Source organism: Micromys minutus (assembly GCF_963924665.1).
Source record: "Micromys minutus genome assembly, chromosome: X".
Lineage (NCBI taxonomy): Eukaryota > Metazoa > Chordata > Mammalia > Rodentia > Muridae > Micromys > Micromys minutus.
Window position 1 is genome coordinate 20,564,633 of NC_137970.1, and position 22,319 is coordinate 20,586,951.

At 40.6% G+C, this 22,319-nt stretch overlaps 1 protein-coding gene across 1 annotated transcript in view; it reads left to right on the forward strand.

Moving 5' to 3' along the window:
* Positions 1 to 22,319, forward strand: part of WWC3 (WWC family member 3) — a 106,554-nt gene that overhangs the window by 78,603 nt on the left and 5,632 nt on the right. The window contains exons 10-20 of the mRNA XM_080910350.1: positions 6,795 to 6,884; positions 7,607 to 8,172; positions 12,914 to 13,034; positions 14,237 to 14,311; positions 15,225 to 15,311; positions 16,215 to 16,407; positions 16,758 to 16,925; positions 17,302 to 17,453; positions 18,826 to 18,991; positions 20,089 to 20,253; positions 21,975 to 22,067. Of these exons, the coding sequence (XP_080766476.1) occupies positions 6,795 to 6,884; positions 7,607 to 8,172; positions 12,914 to 13,034; positions 14,237 to 14,311; positions 15,225 to 15,311; positions 16,215 to 16,407; positions 16,758 to 16,925; positions 17,302 to 17,453; positions 18,826 to 18,991; positions 20,089 to 20,253; positions 21,975 to 22,067 (1,876 nt within the window). The remainder of the gene's footprint in view (positions 1 to 6,794; positions 6,885 to 7,606; positions 8,173 to 12,913; positions 13,035 to 14,236; positions 14,312 to 15,224; positions 15,312 to 16,214; positions 16,408 to 16,757; positions 16,926 to 17,301; positions 17,454 to 18,825; positions 18,992 to 20,088; positions 20,254 to 21,974; positions 22,068 to 22,319) is intronic.

Genomic DNA, 22,319 nt, shown 5'->3' on the forward strand with positions numbered 1-22,319 from the left:
TGCTTCGTATGTTTCCTTACCATGTGGGAAGTGGAATCATGTGCCTTTTGTGCCATAAGAGGAGCCACCTGCTTTCACAGGCTCCTGCTACCTACTCAGAACTGGGACAGGAAAGCCAGGTGTGGTGTCTCATTACCCATGATCATAACACATAGAGGTTGGAGGATCGAATAGAGTTCAAGACCACCTTAGGATACATAGTGAGTTTCAGAGTTTGATGATGGGCTACAAAGTGGCATCTTATCTGCAAAAAAGAGAGAAACAGACATAAAGTGATGGAGGAAAGCAATAGAAAGTGAAAAAGGACAAACATCATTTACACTGCTTCCTGTCTGATGTGTGGGTGCTTGGTACTTCTGCCTGTGTTTACAGAGCAGTGCCTGTGCGGGATTGGAGGCAATTTGGGGAGGGGGCAGGTGGTGCTCTAGCTCCAGAACAGGGAGCCTCTGTTGCCTGAGGGGATTGCTCCTTGTAGCATTGTGGGTGTCTCCCTACTTCTTTCATCTCTGACTTTGATTTCTAGCCAGGGAAGCCAGCTCTTTCTTTTGCAGTAAGGAAGTCGGCAGCCTTTTGTGAGTCCCTTTCTGAATGTGCCTTTCCTCAGTTACTCTTGAGACGCTTTCAAGCACAAGACACGTGAAGCCTCTGTCTTTTGTATTCTCTGATGCCAAGTTGTTCAGCCTTTCATCATGTGCCACGTCTCCTGGTTTCCATTTGCTGCCTGCAATTGCGGAGTGTGCCGAAGGCTGGGTCTGCTTTCCACATTTAACAGCTGTCAGTGCTTTATCTGTGGCTATCTGCCGAGCTTTGGGGACCCCCCTCCCTTTGTTAGTACACTGGCTTACTCAAATTCAGCATATTGGCATGACCCTAAATTTTATCTCGCTGAGCATTGTCCACATAGAGTTTAAGTAATTGGAATTACTTGACTTTATTGATACATATAGTGATAATATCATTGTGATTTCTTTTTAATTTTACTTTAATTTATTTGTGTTTGTTTCTTGTTTTGAGACAGGGTCTCACTATTTAGCTCTGCCTATCCTGGAACTCCCTATATAGACCAGGCTGGTCTCAAACTCACAAGAGACCCACCTGCCTCTGAATGCTGGGATGTACTATAACCCATTTTCATTGTGACTTCTGACTGGTCTTTGTATTGCCTAGCAATCTTGATGTTTGGATGCTCATTGATAATCTTTATGGTAGATGAATGGTAGCATGGAGTCATTTGGGGCTCAGAGTTCATGGCAGCATTGAAAGGAAGTAGTAGTATTTAGAGTTAACTTGGCCTAATAATGAGCAGAATGAATTTTAATTTGCTTGAGATGATAGCATGCCTTACCTCTAAACCTAGAGCAGAGTCTGAATCTCAAGTGGTAGAATGTAACTTACCTTTTCTTTTGTGCTCTTGGGTTTCAGTGCTTTCTGAGTTATACTTTAGCTTTTCTTCTTGGTATTCTCTTTTGTATGTTGTGGATAGTAGGAAGGCCTACAGTTCATGCTGTTCTCTGTTTAGTGGGGCATATTTCATCTAGAAATGGTGCCTGCCTCCTCAGAACCTCCATTGACTCTAGTTCTCCTTATTTGAAGTTCAACATTCCAGTGCTATGTACATAAGATTCACATCTGCAGAACAACAGAGCTGGAATAGTTTTTACCGCTAGTCTGTTGTGAGACCAGGCTGGGTAGTCAGTTCTGGGACAAGCGACCTCAATCAGAGCTGAATAGATCCAAATGAATTTCCTAAATCTGCTGCAAAATGACCTTGGTTACTGGAAAACATATATGTGTGACAACTTTCTTTCGCCTTTATACTTTAAAGCATCTGAGTATGAGACCAAACATTCCAAAGGGTTCCTGCAACTGTTGACACTCTGCAAAGTAGATGCTGGGCACATTTCTCAGTGTCACTTCCCACTAGTTTAAGTGTGCGGTCCCAGGTGAGGAGGTTTCATGTGGCTTAATTTGTATGGTTAGACCCAGAGTGGAAATGGAACAAAGGGACTGGGCTTGGCTCTTTCTCTGCTAAGTTGCAGCAGCCTGTTGACCAGTTATGAGAACTGTCTCAGTTTCAAGGTCATTCATACAGAATTATGGTTAGAAAGCCTATTAAGGGACATAATTGAAACTCCCTTTCTATCTGAGAGTTTCTTGCTGTGAAGATACACCATGACCAAAGCAATTCTTATAAAGACAAACATTTCACTGTGACTGGCTTACAACTTCAGCCCATTATCAACATGGCAGGAAGCATGGGAAACTGTAGGCAGACATGGTGCTGGAGAAGGAGCTGAGAGTTCTGCATCTTGATCCAAAGGCAACCAGAAGGAGGCTCTGATTCCACAACGGGCAGAGCTTGAGCATAGGAACCCTCAAAGCCCACCCACACCTGTGATGCATTTCCTCCAACAAGGCCACACCTATTCCAATAGGGCCACACCTCCTAATAGTTTCACTTACTATGGCTAAACATTGAAATACATGAATCTGTGGGGGCCAAACCTATTCAAATTACCACATTCCACTCCCTGGCCCCCATAGACTTACAGTTATAACATAATGAAAAATGCATTTAGTCCAACTTCAAAGGTACCCATAGTCTATCAGAGTCTCAACAATGTTACAAAGTCTCTTCTGAGATTCATGCAACTCTTAACAGTAATCTCCTATAAGATAAAAATCAAAAAAAAAAAAAAAAAAAAAACAGATCATATTCTTTCCACATCAGAGGATATACATTACCATTCTAAAACATCACAGTGAGGAAATGCTGGACAAAAGCAAAATCAAAAATCAGCTGGGAAATCTCCAAACTCTGTATTTCCACATGTGATGGCCAATTCCTTTCAGATTTGTTGACTGCAACACAGTTCTTTCGCTTGTGCTGGTTCTATTCCCTGTTAGTAGCTTTCCTCAGCAGACATACTACAGCTCTGGCATCTCTAAAATCTTGGGGTCTCCAAGGCAACTTCAACTTCACAGCTGCTTGTTATAATGTCTGGGTTCCACACATGATCTTCTGTGTCCTTCCAAAGGGCTTAAGTCACTTCTCTAGCTCTGCTCTCTTTAACACTCTAGGCTCTGCCAGACTCTACTCCACTGTTGCTGTTCTTCTTGGTACTGGCATCTCCCATACACTGGGGTTTTTTGCTGGAACTGGGCTGCACTTCCACCAATAGCTTCACATAGGCATTCTTCATGGTGCCAAGCCTCAACATTGTCCTTTGCATGACCCATTCAGTCCTGGGCCATCAAGGCTGCACTTTTTACCAATGGCTTTCCATGTACTCTCACAGTGCCAAGCCTCTGCTGCTCTTCATGACCCCTTCAGACTTTTCAAAACCACTACCATCTGGGTGATTTTTACACATTACCAAGTCCAGGTGCAGCACAAGGTACAACCTTGTATATCTCTGGAACATAACTTTTTTTGTGTGTGCTCTCAAAAAACATCCCAGATTCAACTTCAGTGACACTAGTCTCTTCTTAATCACCACTAATTTCTTAGCTCTAACTAACAAGCAGCAATTGTCACAGTAGTCTTCTATTTTTCACTCTAAAGCCAGAGCCGCATTACTGAAGCCGCTGAGTTCTGCTGCTTGCTGGGGCTGGAACAGGGCCCCCCTTGTTCTATTACATTTTCACCAGCTTTCTGTTTTCCAACTCCCTCACTGCCTAAGCTATCTTGTATTTGCTCTGTAGAAAGACCTTGGACTCAGAGATCTTCGTGACTCTCTCTTCTGAGTGTTGGGATTAAAGACATATACCACCACACCTGGACCTAAGCTTTTCTTTCCCTCGAACTTACTCTGCACCAGGCTGGCCTTGAACTCAGAGATCTGCTTGTCTCTGTCTCATGGGATTAAAGTCATGTACCACTATGCCGGGACCTAAGCTTTTCTTTAATTCCTTTTCACAAAATCTTTTTAAGTTCTGGATTGTACTTCATTCCAGATATAGTCAAGTTGACAACTAAGAATATTCATTATAACCCATACCCTGTCAATTTGACACACAATCATATCTCTTTGTCTAAATGAATAAATGAATCTCATATCTAAATAAAAACAATAACTCCGTCATAATAATGCCTAATGTGATATAACCATCATTCAACTGTAAATAAAATACATAAACAATAAGCTTATCTGGGTGGGATCTTGCCACAGATCACCAGCCCCTTAATTTTTTTATCTCCTTGAACACAGGATTTCACTCCATTCCACTTTCTGATGCCCTTTTAATACTTGAACCATGCATTCTGTATTTTTCCTTTCTAAGCTTGCTACACTTGATTAAACTGCTCTTCATAAGAGTAAACCACATGACAGTCTATGCTATGCTGTTTTGAAATTTTCTCCTTCAAGGCAATTACTCTAAATTTCTTCACTTTAGAGCTGCAGGCAGACTCTTTAGACGAGCAGTCACATTCTTCAAACTATCAGAAGAATGATCTCTAGGTCACATTCTAAAATCTTTCTCCTCTAAAACCTTTTCAAGCCCTCACAGTTCAAATCACCCTCAGCACAACTGTCTCCCATGTTCCTACTAGGTTGGCCCTTTAAGCCTCACTTAAAGCATTCCACTAGTTTGCTAACCCAAACTCTCAAAGTCCACATTCCTGCAAACAAAAGCGAGGTCTGGCTTATCACAGCAATACCCTTCTCCGGCACTAACTTCTGCCGTAGTTAGGGTTTTCTTGCTGTAAAGAGACACCGTGACCAAGGTTATTCTTATAAAGACAAACATTACATTGTCGCTAGCTTACATTTTCAGAGGTTCTGTCCATTATCATCATGGCAGGAAGCATGGCAGCCTACAGACAGGTATGGTTCGAGAGAAGGAGCTGAGAGTTTTACATCTTGATCCAAGGGTAGCCAGAAGGAGACTGTTCCACCGGCAGCCAGGTGGAGGCTATGATTACACACTGGGTGGAGCTTGAGCATAGGAGATCTCAAAGCCAACCCCCACAGTGACATTCTTCTTCCAACAAGGCCACACCTGCTCCAATACGACCACACCTAACAGTTCTACTCCCTTGGGACAAACATTAAACCACCTAACTTTCTTTTACTCTTTCTCCATTTTTTTGAGAAGAAATTAAAGATGAATGTTTGGTGTCTTTTACATTAATAAGCCTTAGGTAAGAATTTAAGCGCGACTCCAAATTGGGAAATGTTTTGTGGTGAAATGAAACTCCCTTTCTTGTCACATATTAGCAACAGAATAAGAATGCCAGGAAGCAGAAGTAATCAGGCCTGGTAAATTCAAACTAATGAGCAAACCTTGAATTTTCATAGCCAAGGCAAGTTACTTTTATATCATGCGGGTTTATTTCTTCATCTGTTAAATGGAGGATAAAATCAAGTGAGTGACAAGAAGGTGAGAGACATGATTCCAAGTGTTAAGGGCATTATCATTTTTAGAACTCATATGACTTCTAATATGATATTAAAAATTCCACCTAAGAGAGCATTGTCTTGCTAAGGTTTTCCATGACCAAATAATAAAATATTTTTCTTCAAAAGTATAGGTAAGTTGAATCTTAAATACATTACATTAAATAGAGTATATTGTAGCTCATCTCAAGTTGTTGGATCCCAGAATCTCCTTCCACTGTTAAAATGATTAAGGACTCCCAAATAGCTTTTGCTCATATGAATTTTTATCTACCAATACATTAATGATTTAAAAATTACTTTGACATTATTATTTGATTAGAGATAACAAGGCCTTATTAGAAACAATAATTTTATGTCTGATAATGTTTTTGAAACCAAACAAAGAATTAGCATAGAACTTTAATATTTTTATTATAAACTTTTTAAACATCTGTTTTCTAGAAGGTAGCTGCTAAAGCATTTACCCTGTTGTTGTATGTTATTTCTGGTTAACACATGAATGTTTTGCTGCTCACAGACATGTTGTAAAGAAGAGGGGACATTTTTGGGCCCTTGAGGTCTGTGGACCATATTTTGAAAGCCATTGTTTTTAATTCTGCTTTAAAATGTGTAATGGCTCATGTTATAAAGATGTTTGATTCGATGAGAAATGTTATAGGGCTTGTTTTACTATAATGCCAATGAAACTTTATATAGCTTTTTGCCTATAAGAGGGCCTAGGATGATGGATTTATGTTTCAAGGGTTCTATAAGGAACCTCAACAGATTAATGCACGTTGTGCATTTGAACTCAGCTTGGAGGATAATGTCCTATTATTCTGTCTATTCTGCTACCTATTTACACTGACATCTTCACTCACCTTAACCACCTATTCATATGAACATCTATACTCACCTGTCCATCTACTTGCCCTCCCACTTGTCTACTCCCCTGTTCTCAAATTTATGTCTTCAACCCTCCCTTTTATCCACTTGCTCAAACCACCTATATACCAACTATCTACAGTCTTTCAACCAGCTTCAAGTACCAGAGATGGATTTTCCAAATATGACAAAACCCTTTTTTATTATGTTGCCATTTATAATATATGCCTTTAGAATTCACTTAATCATTTCAACCTGAATTATTTATAGGGCATTTATAGTTGAATTTCTCCTCTGTCCTTCTTTCTCCTGACTTTCCCTCACTCTCCTCTTTCCCTTCCTCCCTCCTGTTCTTTGCCCCTACCTCTTCTGCAATTGGGTAATGGGGATTAAATTTAGGCCCTTAGGCATGTTAGACAAATGTATCATAGAACTACATTCTAAAACCCTATAGCTAAATTTCGTGTTATCAAAACAATTTCCATGCCCTTTAGACCCACCAATTGACTATTTTTGTATCTACAGGATTCTTCTTCAAGAAAAAAGAAATTGTCTGCTTATGCAGCTGGAAGAAGCTACACGTTTAACATCATATCTCCAGTCCCAGTTAAAGAGGTAGGCTACTTTTGAAGGGAAATATATACCTACTAATTTTATCACAGGGACATATATTACAATAACATGTGAATGAACTTTATAGTTTCTTTTAGCTTAGATTTTCTACTACTGGTGATTGGAACCGGAAGTGGGGTAAAACAGCAGGAAAGTAGATATATTTTGTTTTGCACATAACTTGCTAATATACATACAACTCAGGTGAAATGGGGAGAACCAAATTTGACTTCAGAATAGTAAGTCTGACCCTAAGTCTGATGTTTGCACATACCTGTAATTCTATCATTTGAAAGCTGAGGCAGGAGAAATTGGAGTTCAATTATGAAATCAAGTTTATTAAAGGGATGTGTTATTTACTTACCAGCTTCAGAAGCATTCATCTATGTGCATTTTTATTATGAGGCCTTTTATAAAAACAACATCTGGATGCATAATGACAGCTTCCCTTGTCAAGCTCTTACTCTATTATGAAGCAGGAAGTTAAGGGCTTCATATGAATGACATTATCAGTTATTCTTCCAACTCAGGAAGGAGTCTTCTGAGGTCTACTGTCCCCAAGTGTCATTCAAAAGAGATAAGAAGCAAATTCTGGCCAGATCCTTTCAAGTGTCCAACTGCATTCCTCTTAGCTTCGTTCTACCCTGGGGCTACAGCCCAGGCACCAGGTGATGGGTGGAGGGAGCAGCGTGTGTTTTTCTCATACCATGGCTTTTTCATTTCAGCCTGTCTGCCAGTACCCTGACTGTGTCCTCTGGGAGCAGCCGTGGGTCCCTGGCCTCCAGCAGGGGTTCCCTGGCCTCCAGCCGTGGCTCCCTCAGCTCTATCAGCTTCACGGACATCTATGGCCTCCCACAGTATGAGAAGGCTGATGCTGAGTGTGGCCAGCTTCTGCGCTTTGATCTGATCCCCTTTGAATCTTTGGGCCACGATGTGCCTTTTACAGACCCACAGAGCCACTCTGGCTTCCAAAAGCAGAGGAAGTCCCTGGATACACCCCAGTCTTTGGCCTCACTGTCTTCTCGATCCTCCTTGTCCTCTCTGTCACCCCCTAGCTCTCCCTTAGACACACCCTTCCTCCCGGCTTCGAGGGACTCCCCTTTGGCACAGATGCCTGACACCTATGAGGTAGCAGGCCTGGGAACACTGGACAGACTGCGGTCACAGGCCTCTACTCTAGGAGACGAAGATTTGCAGGGAACTGCAACACTTCAGCCACATGGAATCCCTGTGGATGGAGAAGGACCCCGTGACCGGGGACCTCAACCTGTGGCTCCTGCTAGTAGTACAAGTAAGTGGTAATAGGAAGAAAGGCCTGAGTGTCTGGGTTTACAGGGTATGGGCTGTAGCTTTGAGGATAGTGACCTTCAAATTGCTGGTGAGCTGTTAGTTCTAGAATATTAATAGGTCTGGGAAGAGTCCAGATCTTCATTAGTCTTTCTTTTCTGTGTCAGGAATGACTAGCATTGATGAAGCTGTATTTGGCTTGTTTATGGAATGTACTTAGATATTAGATATTAATATAGATGACTATGTAGTCAAAGGCAAGTAAGGAGGTGGTAGGACCTCAATGCACCTCTGCAGGACATGTGCTAAGATGGAATTCTTTGTCTATCTTGTCCACAGAGCAGCATGTAGACATGAATCCGATCATACCATAGTAGAAATGTCTACCTCCTCTGTCAGTTTGACCTCTCTCTTTAGCCTTATGGCCTTGTTTCTGAGTATATAATTCAATCAAAAGTGGAGCTAATTCTGATTGTGCCATTTCAGAAGACACTCAAGGCACCAAATCATTTCTCCATTGGAGAGTAACCAGAGTCTATAGGAAGCTTCATCTACTCAGCTGTGTTATAGGTCAACCCTTTATTAATACAACAGTGCTGTTTGAGAAACAATAGACTACAATAATGTAACACCAGAAGCAAAGTTTCCTATACCTGAAGTTCAGCCCATGTACTTAATTAACTTTCATTTACCCAACAACAGCAACAGCAACAAAAATATCCTATATATTCAATTTAGGCTAGCACTAGATAATTTATATAAAATAGATGGTCCTTCCACCCTGCCCTGAGGGAAATTTGGTGATGTCTGGAGAAACATTGAGCTCTCAAAGCCTGGCAGAGAGGATACTCTGGCACTTAATGGGTTGAGGCCAGTGTAGTTGCTAAATCTTTTATAATACACAGCACAAGTCCCACCCAAAAAATGATTTAGCTTAAGATATCAGTAGTATGGAGGCTAAGAATCCGAGATGCATTCTATGGGCTGTGTATTCAATAGAGTACAGTATGGTGTGGTGGAAATAACTTACAATAAGCAGCTTACAGGCCAAGATTCTGTTTCTTGTCACGTTGACCTCTAGTTCTGTGTGACCTTCCTTGGATTGTCTACTTTTCTTGTCTTCAAATGAGGTGATCTTTATGGTTTCTTCCATTTGCCACCATTTTTTTAACCAAAGAGATTAATTGATAGATTGATAGGAAGATCAATTAATCTTTAGATTGGCTTATCTATAATAGAGCCATCTGCTAGTATTTGCATGTTTCTCTGGAGATCATTGTGTTCTGGGTTACCTTTTGACTTTTGACATCTGTTATTCTGGTGTCTTACCCTATGTTTGCAAACACACTTGTATGTCCCCTGAAACACTGTTTCTGTAACTCCAGGTAACCTTCATTCACTTTATTCTTCTTTACAAATGCAGGTTTATCACTCCATACTTATTCCTTTCAGCATAAATTAAATAATGACATAAACCCATTGTTCTTCTAGTCTCCACCTATCCCTTATTAAGTTCTCTTTAAAGGTTGAAATTCAAGAATATTAGTTTGGTTATGGAAAAAGGCTGATTGAGGGTCTTCTGGGCCAGGGCAAAGACAGGTTTGGAAGAAGAAGAGCTGAATTAATTTCTGATCCTAATTTCTTTAGTTTTCTTTCTTTTTCTATGGCAGACATTGTCATGTTTCAACAATTTAGACTGGGAGTGATTTGCTTCATGTACATTTAGGGACTGCCACCTGGTGGTAGATTCGTAGATGGCACTGTCAATTGACTCCTGTCTTTAGGAATTTGAAATAATTAACAGACTCAGTTCCTGGGTCCTGCTAGATGCTGCCAGAATCCTAAGCAGGGGAACTGATTTTAAGCATAAACACCTGGGGACATTTGCATTCCTGAGTTCTGGCAGCTGCAGATCCTAGAGTTATCAGATTCCCCCTCATTCCAGTATCTGGTGACATTTGGTGTTATGCAATTCCCTCAATTTTCAGCCTTGGTCTGTAAATCTGTTCGGCTTCAAGCAAGTTTTAGTAAGATAAAATTTTACTGAGCTTAAAATCTGAATTGCCCAAGCTAGAAGGCAGTTATCCACCCCCCTTGATACCTTGAGGTAGTCAGATGGACAGATGGCAAGACCAAGAGTAGACTATAATTTGGGACATCTTTTACATTTTTGCTACAGTTCTGTCTTTCTTGGATTTTTAAAGTTAAATTTAACCTGATTTTGAAACAGTTTCCTTTTTAAACTCATTGGTTAGACTATGCTAACAAACTCCATAAATTTTTTTCTGAACTTACTATCTATTTACTGATGATTGTATTATACATACCCTGTTTTAAATTATCAGCTAAAATCTTACAGTTTTCACTCTGTGATTTTTTTTTTTATCTCTTCTCATGCTGCTCCACAGAAACGTTTACTGTAAGTGGCCTTGGTATTCTCCTTATCCCCCTTTGTCGCTCAGGCTGCGGGCAAAACTTCTAAAGTGACTTCATGCTTAGGATGGCTGGGGGGGTGGTAGCTTATTGTCATTATCATTATTTCACTGCTGTTATTCTTAATAATCATGTAAGAACTTTTTATCAAAAAGCTTTCAGTACTTATTTTCTATATGCATTTTCTCCAAAATTTAACAGCATTCATTATTTTAATATACCAGTTGGCAGCTTTGGCTATTGATTTTCATTTTTTCCCCCTTCCTATCAAGCAGTCTTTAGTATGTTCCTTGGTTTTAGTGTCTGTCTGTTTTAATAAAGAAAGAGCAGGGTGGTTTTTGTTTGTAGTGTGGACAATGCTGTATCTTCTTTTTCACTCGGGGAATATTCCTGTTGCTCTGTGAAGTCAGTGGCTCCATCTGAGCTTTTTGTGTCCACCCTCTCTGAATGGACTTCCATTGTAATGATGAGGAAAAAATTGCTTAGAGCAAGTAGTCCAATTCCTATGGGCTAGGACTATGGAAGTGGGATGATTGTTACTTAGTGCTGTTTTCTCAAAGGGATTTCTAGCTGGTTGGAAGAAGCCTCTTTGATAGGTGTTAGGCTAGGGACTGGAAACACCCACTGGTTTCACTTATAGACACTTGTAATGTAGAGGTTCAGATCTCAAAGATTCCACATGTAGTTGGGATTGGGGTCATTTCATAGGACAGGGACAAAGACAAGAGCAGGGCATTAGAGTTCTACTTAGAGTTTTAGAGTTGTATACCTTTAGTTACTTCAGGATAAAGCCTACTTTTGTCCTTGGCTGATGAGCAGAAGTGTGGCTTACCCTCCTTGTTGGTACTACAGATGACTGGAAGGCTAGTTTTTGTTTACAGTTAACATTGAGAGACCAAAGGCCTTATCTGTTTAATATTCTTGGGTTTAGTTGGTATGGGAAATAATTTGGTTACAAAGAGACATGGCTGGTTGTCATTGGAGCCATCCTTTCCCTTAGTTCAGAATGTCAAGTGTTCATTTTATGGAACTAGGGTAGCCAAAGAGAAGTAGAGAGACCACAGAGATACCTGTATTATCAGCAAGTGGCAACATGAAGTCCAAGTAGTGCTTAGCTTGGGGCATCATATTTATTCTGTATTTTAACAAAGCATGGCCCCTGTAAAACATAGGTTCCTATAGGTGTAACTACATGTATCATAAAAAGGTTGAATATGTTTGTATTGATTTTGTTTAAAGAAACTCGTTCCAGTGAAAGAAAGGAATAAACTATGTAAGAAAATATCAGTGATTATTTCAGGTTTTTAAAGGTAGATATGAAAGATAAAAATTAAATACTCAGTAATGGTAGCATTCTGATACAGAAAAGCAATTCCAGAAAGCAGTCCAGCCTAGGGTATCTGAGGAGGTTTCTACAGAGATATGTCAGTCCCTGTGCAAGCCATAGGTCTCCAAAACCGTTTTCAAAGGATAGATCCAAGTTTTTGATTTAAAGAGCATTATTAAGATGTATTTGGATAATTTTTGAAAGTGATTCTAAGTACAATATCAAATAGGTTTATTGTTTAAAATATAGAGAACACCAAACAGCATAAAGAAGGGAAGTGAAAAATAAAACCTCTTAGTGTATCTGCTGTTCTCCTGAGCCCAAGTGTCTTTCTTTTATTTTCAAATTATTTTTACATTTTAATCAATACTATAATGTATTACATAGCATTATAGTAGATTTGAACAAAGATTGTGTTTGTGATTCTGTTTCTCCCCAATCCAACCCTCTCCAACCCCCCACTACCTCTATCCCCTCCTTGTAGCTTTTCCCTCCCAGACTCTTTTAGGCGCTTCCCACCTTTGTCATCTTAATCAGTATGTGCTCACCATCAAAGGGAAAATACAAGATTTATGAGTAACAAATGTATTTTTAGACAGGTAAGAGATTATTTTTTAAAAGAATCAGATACCAGTGTCACCTCTGGCTTATGTGTGTCAGCCATAATGGTGCATACAGTAATCCCAGCATGCAGGAGGATAAGAAACATCTCAAGTTCAAAGAGCCAGGATTACACAGTGAGCCTCTGCCTTTAAAAAAAAAAAAAAAAAAAAAAAAAAGCAAAGCAAAAAGTAGTACCTAGGAGTCTGTTGCTTTGGTTTTGCTTGTGTTTTTCAATATTAAAGACAATGACGCACAATGTCTATCTGCATGCATATGCCATGGCTTGTCTTTGGAGCACTTAGTGACTTTTCAGCACTCTGCCATAGATGTCTCGGCCTCCTGTGCCATCACCTCCTGACCTAGGTGTGTCCCTTGTTTGCAGCAGTGACCCTGCGGGAAGACAGCGCCAAGAGGTTGGAGAGAAGAGCACGCCGTGTTTCTGCATGCCTGTCAGATTACTCCCTTGCCAGTGACAGTGGGGTTTTTGAACCTCTAACCAAAAGGTTAGGAGCTGATCGCCTTATTGCCTTGTTCCTAAGTACACTTGCCAGAGCACTATTGATATGCACACCAAAATCCATATGGAAATAATTGGATTCTAAACTTTGTTTATGGCTCCATACATATTTTTCTACATCCTTTAATCTTTGGAAGGTTTGGCCTTAGAAGTCTGTGGAGAAAACACTTCTGACTTGACGTGTGTATTTGGAGGCTGGCTCTTATTGTATTGTTCTGGAATGGTTTTCCCCTCCTGATCCTGACCAGTAGAGCTGAAAAAGAGCAACTATGCACAGTTCATACAAGGGACCTGCATTCCTAGCAATGAAGTCCCTCCTCCTTTTTGTTTCTTTAGCTATAGGAAGCTCCTTGTAGTCAAAACAAAACACAACCTTTGGGTAATAGGTAGTTCATTTTGATAAACTGTCTTTGCTCTCATTGTGAATTTGTACAGTTTTAATCTCAAGTATCTGTAAAGACATTTTATTCGATGCAAAGTTTTTTTAGAGTTCACCTTTTGAAAATTGCTTTCGGTGGGTTACATGGATTTCAAAATTTATGCAATTATTTTCCAAGACAAAGGAAAACTCTAAGACAGCACAAATAAAAAACAAGACAACTGTTGCTGTAGCTCATACCTATAATTTTGCCATTGTGGAAGCTGAGACAGGGGAAAATGCTACAAATTTGGACCAACCTTGGGCTATTAAAATGAGTTCTGACCTAAGATAGCAAGACCCTGTCTAAAAATAGAGATGCAAGTTGGAGAGATGGCTCAGTGGTTAAGAGCACATGATGTTCTTGCACGGGACCTGATGTCAGTTCCTGGTATCCACATGGCAGCTCACAATCATCTCTTCCTCCATTTCCAGAGTTTCAGTGCTTTCTTTTGGCATCCATGCCCACTACATATATGCAATGCACATATGTACAGTCACGAATAAACTTACATATACATATAAACTATGTATAAAATATGCATATACATATAAAATAAAGATGAGTCTTTTTTTTTAAACCAAGGGAGTGATAAAATGATAAAGAAGTTTGTGGGCAGATAACCGATGAGCTATGCCTTTTGAGCTCCTTAACGAACATATATACTTGAATCAGAGTTTGAGACACCCTGAGCTCGAGAGACCATGTACATACCTGCAATGCTATGGTCCTTTTGGAATAAACCTGTTTTATTTACCATTATGTTTAGAAATGAAGATGCTGAAGAGTTGGCTTTTGGAGACATGTACGGAAACAATGAGCCTCAGATCTATGTGGGATATCTGTGAGTATAGAAGCCAACTTCCTGTTCTTCAGGATTTCTGGATGCCCTGTGGAATAAAGCCTGCTTGTGTGATATTCTACCAGCTTTGATACTCTCTATCATGTCTTCAGCCTTAAAGATGCCGCATATATACATTTCCACAGACAGTTGAAGGGGGATAGAGGGACCATATGACCCAAGTGTTGCTTCCCCACACTTGTTAGCTCTCTCTCTCTCTCTCTCTCTCTCTCTCTCTCTCTCTCTTTGTCTCAGATGAGTTGACAAGAGTAGGAGGTAAGAGGGAAGGAGAGAAGTGACTGCACTGCTGTCTTTCAGCTGAGGACTATTAGATTACACTTGGGAGTCAGAAAGGTTGGATACTCAATGTCTCATCAAACTGGAGAGCTTAGGACTGTATTTCCACATTTATGTTGGAAGTTGACAGTATTCCCCATAGTACAGATAGCAGGGTCCTTTTCTCATCCCCAGAGTCATCCAATGGTCTATAACACTGGCACTAATAGATGGCTAGCTACAGTTTTAGTGAAAGCACGTGCCACGATGTTTATACTGGCAGTACAGGATTGGGGTTTTTTTGTTTGTTTTGTTTTGCTTTTGGTCTCTGTAGTTTTTGGTTTGCCCATTCTTGTTATTCTAGTCCAGTTTTCTTAGTTCTCATACTGTTGACTTTTAGAATCGGGTCATTGTTTTGCTATGGTGTCCCCATCTTGTACACTGTAGGGAATTCAGTTGTGTCCTTGACACTGCTGTTCCGGTTTACATAATACAGAATTCTTTGACATATTACCAATGTCCCTTAGGTGCAAGATAAATTAAAATACCCCTCAGATCCTGGACACTATTGGGATTGAATCAAAGGGTCATTTCCTCCATGGGGAATTTACAGTCCATAAATTTAAGCTTTATCTTCTAGGCATGATAGTACAAATGAATATCTCCTTGTGCATGTGTTGCAACTGAGGAACCTTGCTGGGCTGGTGATGAAGGAAGACTGCAAAATGTAAGTTCCTGATACTGGAGACCTGGAGGCTATGTAGAGCTAGTGATGTCCTTTCTCTGGCTCTCCTCTGCATGATACAGCTCATTGCCTATTTCTGCTCAACAGACTGGGGAGAGAAAAACAGTTTGGGAGTCTGAATTTTCAGGAAAAAAGTAGGAAATATCTAAAGTACAAAGACTTATGTATTTTTTAAAAGAGCTTAATTAATTGAGGCATTTGGTATACTGTGTTGCTGTCAAGGAAGAGCCTGTCACTGGCAATATTGAGGATTACTCTGTGGTGCTAGTATAAGCCCATTCCAGACTGTGATCCTATGATGTGTATTAAGAAGCCTAAGCCTGGGTTCAAGGAGTCTTGGCTGTGGAGACGAGTAGGAAATATGAATTTGGACCATTTCACAGTCAACTAGTGCTCTTAGCCTCACTCCCAGAACTGCTGCCTCTATGTGCTCTGTGACCCTAGGTGGGTGCTCATGGAGGGTCTCCCTAAGGTGAGTAACTGCCAATAATGGTCCATTCAAATCTAAGGTAACCAATCCCATACATTCCTTGTGAACTAGCTTTGTGTACATGGTGATCCACATCGGGATCCAGCTCTCCTTGTGATACACACAGCAGTCATCACAAATATTTCAGGCCTCTCAACCATTTGCTAAGTTCCAGGCTGGGAAGTAGAAAGCAGAAAATAGACTGTACCTCTGTGGATGCTAGAACTCTGAGGAGAGGGCAGAAGAACTCATGCTGAAACACTGTCCAGTAGAACCTCAAAGCTCCATGTCTTATCTTAGCCAGTCAGGCATGCTCCATCCACTCTACAGAGACACTTTAGTCCTTTGGACCTGGAGGGTGGGAACCATATTAGCTCATGCTGCCTACCAATATGTCTTCTTCCCTCTGTTCCTAGCCATATCCGCGTCTACTTGCCCCCACTCGACTCCAGCACTCCCACTACTTACTGCTCCAAGTCTCTGGAATTCCAAGCTCCATTGGTGTTTAATGAAGTGTTTAGAATCCCTGTGCATTCCAGCATGTTGACATTGAAATCACTTCAGTTATATGTGTGTTCGGTGAATCCTCAGCTACAGGAAGAACTGCTGGTAAGTATAGCAGTATGACTTCTGCTCACTCACTTTCTCCTTCCCCATCTTCTTCTTCCCTTCTCTTTGTTTTATGACTCTGTCTTCTTTCTCTTTTCCTCTATCTTCTTTGTTTCTAATTTGGTCTTTGATTCCTTTTTTATGCTTACTCATTTGTATTTTGTATATGTGTGTGTTTCTGTGTATGCATATATGTATCTATGTGGGGGTAGAGGCATGTAGGGAGTGAGAGTGAACATACTATCGTGCATATGTGGGTTCTGGCAGTCAAATTTGATATCTTAAAGGACAATATTATTTATGGAAGAAAGCCATTAAAATCTGGTTCTTGCTTTTACTTTCCCATGCAGGGCATTGCTCAGATAAACTTGGCCGACTGTGACAGTTCAAGTGAAATGCAGGTGCGCTGGTATCCTGTGCAGGTCTTTGCCAGCCCTGAGCCACCCAGGCCAAAAGAACCTGTGCGAGTTATGGAGAATACTACACAGGAAACCATGGATGCCAGCTCCGGAAAGACGGTATGTGGCCATGGGTCAAGGAGCCAGTGTTCTATGGCTATTTTTTATTTATCTATTTATTTATTTATTTTTGTACTTTGAGACTGGCTTTGCTCCAGGTACTCATTTCTAAGAAGATTTCTTGTATATTACAAAGCAGCATGAGTTATCAATAAAGGGGTTTCAGGGAAAGGAATCAGATGGGGACATAGCAATATAGAAGACCACTTTCTGAAAATGAATTTTAATACAAACATGTTCATGATCATTACTTTTGTACAAATTTGTGGACACAGAGCGATAGGCCCAGGGTGAGCAGTGTGATACTCTGAATGATGGAATCTGTGTGTGGCCAAGAGGTTAAGCTAGTTCTCAGAAACATTCTTTCCTTCTTCAGGATGCAGTGACAGTGCTGCTAGCCAGAACCACAGCACAGCTACGAGCTGTAGAGAGAGAGCTGGCTGAGGAGCGTGTGAAGCTAGAATATACTGAGGAGGAGATTCTGGAGATGGAGCGTAAGGAAGAACAAGGCGAGGCTGTGTCTGAGAGGTGAGTACCCAGTCCTCTACCCTCTTAAGGTTGCATGAAGAGGCCAAACTCAGTACAATATCTTAGGGAAGTGAAGTGAAGTTATTCAGATAGGCTAGCCTGCCCAGTGCCAGTCAGCATGGCGCTCAGGAGGGCTTCTGGAGGCAAATCACTTTCCTCCTCTTTGCCTTTCTAGAACATTCTGGGTGGTGCTAACATGCCATTGCTCAGGAGCAATATCATGGTGATAGTTATAAAATAAATACCCTGACTTCTATGCCCAGTCCTCTTCCTTTAATCCAAGAATTTCTTTTCAGGACTCCCCTGAACAGTTTGGTTTCTGGAGATGGGCTCTTAGCGCTTAGCCTAGGGTGGCTTTGGACTTGTCTTGCTTAGCCGTTTGAGTGTTAGCATTATAGGCATATGCCACCATACCTGACTCAAAGTTCCCTTCAGTTTGTTGTTGTTCTTGTATGTGTGCTTTTTTTTATTTCTCTTAGGGTACTGGGAATTAAACCTGTGGTTTTGTACATTCTGGGTAGGCATTCTGCCACTGAGCTATACTCCTACTGTTGTTGTTGTTAAACCCACCTTATAGAAATCTAATATACCTGCGTTTACGCTGCACAACTCACTAGTTTGAGGTATAATTACAGTATGCCATTTTTACCAATGTCAACTGTAGAGAACTTTCAGTAAACAGAAAGACCACCACACACACTAGCAATCATTCCCAATCCTCCTTCCCTCTGACCACATTCAACCACAAATCCATTTTGTAGATTTGCATCCTTCTGGACACACTCGTCAATGGAAGCATGTAATCACATAACCAAGCAGCATCTCTAGCCACTGCTGCTTGAAGTGGCCCATCAGTGACTCCTTACCAAAAAAAGGCCTATGGGAAATGGGTGAATACTTCCCGTGAATGAATACCTATGGTGAAGTGGCTTGTCTGATCTTCTGGGGTGGGGGGCATTTACATGTTGAATCTCTTCCACAGGTTTCCAAAATTAGTATTGTCTTTGCGAAGCTTACTATTTATTCCCATGGCTTTCCATGAATTTAGCTTAGACATAAATGTGCTTTTGGAGCACCTGGCAGAGGGCTAAGGCATGCAATGCTGTTCATGGTTAGACAGCAAGATGGGAGGGATTTTCTAAAAGAGTTTTTGATTGAGTGATAGGAAAAGATAAAACTTAATAAAGGGCCTTGAAGTAGCATCTTCCTTAGAAAACAGAAACACTCCTACTTTATGAGAACAGCAGCTATCTTTAGTCATTGAAAAGAAACAGGTTTTTCTTGCTCTTTCTGCTATTCTGCTCTGAAAACAGCTATGAGAAGTATCATCTCTGATGAGTTTTTCATGGGCTGTTTCAATATTTGCCTTTAGGAGTTGGCAAGCTGACTCTGTTGATAGTGGCTGTAGCAACTGTATCCAGACTGTCCCCCAGTACCCAAACTCCTGTTACATTGGTACAGACTCTATTCATGGGCCCGCGGTTACTGTTCAGGCAGAATCTTACAAAGCTGAGAAACTTCAACCTTTGAGTCTTAAGGTAAGTAAAACGTGTCAATAGAGCCTTTGAATATCTAGCACCTGGCCAGTCCTAGAGGGAGGAAGGATGTGTCCCCATACCTATTATGGGGAGTGTGAGGGGCAGAGTAGATGAGTGGTAAGTGTACTGCAGGAAGCTAGACTGATATGCTCACGTGTAGGAATAGATGAGACACTCACTAACAACCATGCCTTGTAGGTGTCAGAGGGTACGGAGATATGTGGCGTTTAAAGCTAACATGTAAGGCACAGGACTGTATTATCGAGTGCTGAACTGCAGCATTAACTAAGACGTGTAAGGGATTAATGTGGACTCAGCAGGTCCTACAGAAATGTCTATCACCTGTAGATTATAAGAAAAGTACAGCTCCAACTTAAGAAATGAAGCCTTTAACACCATTCAGTGGTGATCACTTCCCATCTTCAGGAACAACTAAGTATTGCTCAGTTGACACTGTATCTATATCTCACTAAAATATTATTGTTCTAACTATTCAGTATACCAACATATTCTACCACTATGGTCCCTGAAGCAGCATGTATGAACTCTCCCCCTAGGCAGCTTCTTAGTCTTCAGCTTGTACAGCAGATTAGAGTACTTGCTTTAGATGAGGTCTCCAAGAATTGCTGCTGCTCTACTGTTTACAAGCTTGAAAAGTAACTACCAAAAGAGTTGCTGGGGACGCTAGGTTGATGCCCCCCACTTTTTATTTACACTTATATTTTGGAAACAATAGTTTAGAAAGATGGTATAATTGCTATGGAAAGTGTCATGCAGGCCTTCTGGTGGCTCATTCGTCTCATCCTACCTCTTGGGAAGAAAAGGGAGGAAGAGTGCCTCAAGTTCAAGACAAGCAACCATGGACTATATAATGAGTTTCAGGCCAGCCTGGGCTGCATAGCAAGACCCTATCTCCAAAAATAGGAAAACAGAGTTGATAAGAGTAGGGAGGGAGAAAATGAACTACTATAGTTCCAGCCATCACGATTATAGCTGGTAGGTATAAAAAGGCAGGTAGAAACTCTGAAAAGGAGGTTGTTCACACTAACTCATCTGTGCTATGAAGAAGTCAGAGTAACAATAAGCCTACTACCTAGGTTGACAAGGAAACCACCACAGAAGACCTTTACCTGGAGGAAGCAGTGACTGTTCGAAAGGAATGGCCTAACCGCCGCACCCGTGGCTCTCCTTTTGTCCGCAGTAGCACTATTGTGCGCTCGCAGACCTTCTCTCCAGGAGCAAGGAGCCAGTATGTTTGCAGAGTGAGTTGAAACTTCTTTACTCTTGTGTGCAGCGTTTTTTTTCTTCTTTCTCTTTGTTATGTTCTCATTTTTATTATCTCATAAAAATATGTATGTTCTCACAAGTTCAAGACAAGCAACCATGGACTATATAATGAGTTTCAGGCCAGCCTGGGCTGCATAGCAAGACCCTATCTCCAAAAATAGGAAAACAGAGTTGATAAGAGTAGGGAGGGAGAAAATGAACTACTATATATGAGTGGAGATAAAATGAGTGCTAGGTACTCAGCTTGCCACCTGGCTCTGAGCCTGTTGAATTCTGGATTTCCTTTGAATTCTACCTCCTACAGATTTCACTGTTCTGTGTGCCCCATCTCATGATCAGGAGGCAGGGTGAATATTTTGAGAAGCAACAATTCAAAATGGAGATTGTCTTGAATTGGATAGAAATCTATAGGTTGCATTAGCACGTTCTCTTCATCTTCAGAAGTCCCAAAGGTACTGCCCTATTTGAATCCCACAGGCTCAAAGGAATATATTCCAATTTTATAGCCTTGATGGACATATATAGTCAAATAACATTGAAAGGCATCAATAAATTCTGACACCCAGGTCCCACTCCTAGAGGCTTGTCACTGGTCACAGGTGGGACCCGAGAATTAGAACTTTTGGAAATTCTATTACACATGGGACTGAGAACCAGTAGGTAGGTGTCTTGGAGGTCTAAACCACTATTGTCATTGAAAGGAGGACAGTGAATATGAGCTGATCTGGCAGCACCACTGTGACAGTAACACCACTGACCTGGATAGTAAAATGGTTTTGAAGGGAAAATGGTCATGATGCCTATATGGATGGTTGGCATACTCATCTGAATACCATTCTCATGGTCCCTCTTTAGCATATGCTTTGGCAGAACCTCCACAAAGCAAATTCAGATGCTCTTTGACAATAGGGTCAAAGTTTGCTGCTTAGAGGAAGACTGGCAGCTGCTGGGTTGAGCTCTGTGCCCCAGCATAAAAGGCTGCATTTATTAGTAATGGTGTTAGAAGCCTTGCTGTTTATGTGCATGTTGGTATGACCACAGGGCAAGTAAGCTTCCATGCCACTGTGTTTCCTGAATATCTCCTGTAAACTGGTACAGAAAATAAGGCTGGGAAGGCAAGACTTGGGCACACACACACAGACAACCATTGATCCACCACCACATGAAATCCGTAGGGTCTCCCATAAAGAAGTGTTCTTTATTTCCCTCTTTAAAACCACACCTTTCACTTGACTGGCACAGCACAACTTGGTGAATGTTGGCTTGTCCTTCTACCCGGAATGAGTCTCTTTTTCCAAAAAGCCATTTTACTAAAACCAGGAATAAATAGCAAATGTGAATGATTGCTAAACAGTGAAACATGCTGAAGACAGTGCCTGCTTTCATAAGCAACTTACTTAATATCAAATAGTTGTTGGTATGGATAGCACAGAATTATGATTGATTTGATCAGTGCAGAAAGTCCATGTGGTTAAATCGATGAGCATGAAAAAATATCAGGTTGGCAGCTTTGTTTATTTTGGTTTTATCTTTTTTCCCTTAAAACTCTTCTGTTAGTCCAAAGACCTGGTAACAACATTACAAAAAGTTTTAATGTGTTTTAAATGCCTAGGAAAAGAAAAAAATAATCCCATTTGGATTCTCAGAGATTAGATAGAAAATGTCTAATTGTTTCTGGATATTCTTTTTGGTACAGCTTTATCGAAGTGACAGTGATAGTTCGACACTACCCAGGAAGTCCCATTTTATACGAAATACTTTGGAAAGACGAACCCTTCGCTATAAACAGGTGTGTACTACAGAAACCAATATGGAATCTATAACAGCTTGTGTTTTATTTATATATTTTTCTTTATAAAGCTATTACTTTAGGAAATGCTTAAGGCCACATTAATCAAAAGACTTTTTATTTCATTGTGACTTCCTTAGAAAGTGCAATAGTGTCATAATTCTGTTAGCATGTCTTAAGGTGATTTTCTGTCATTTGTGGTCATTATATTCTTATATGTATTAAATGGATAATCATTTCCATATCATTGTA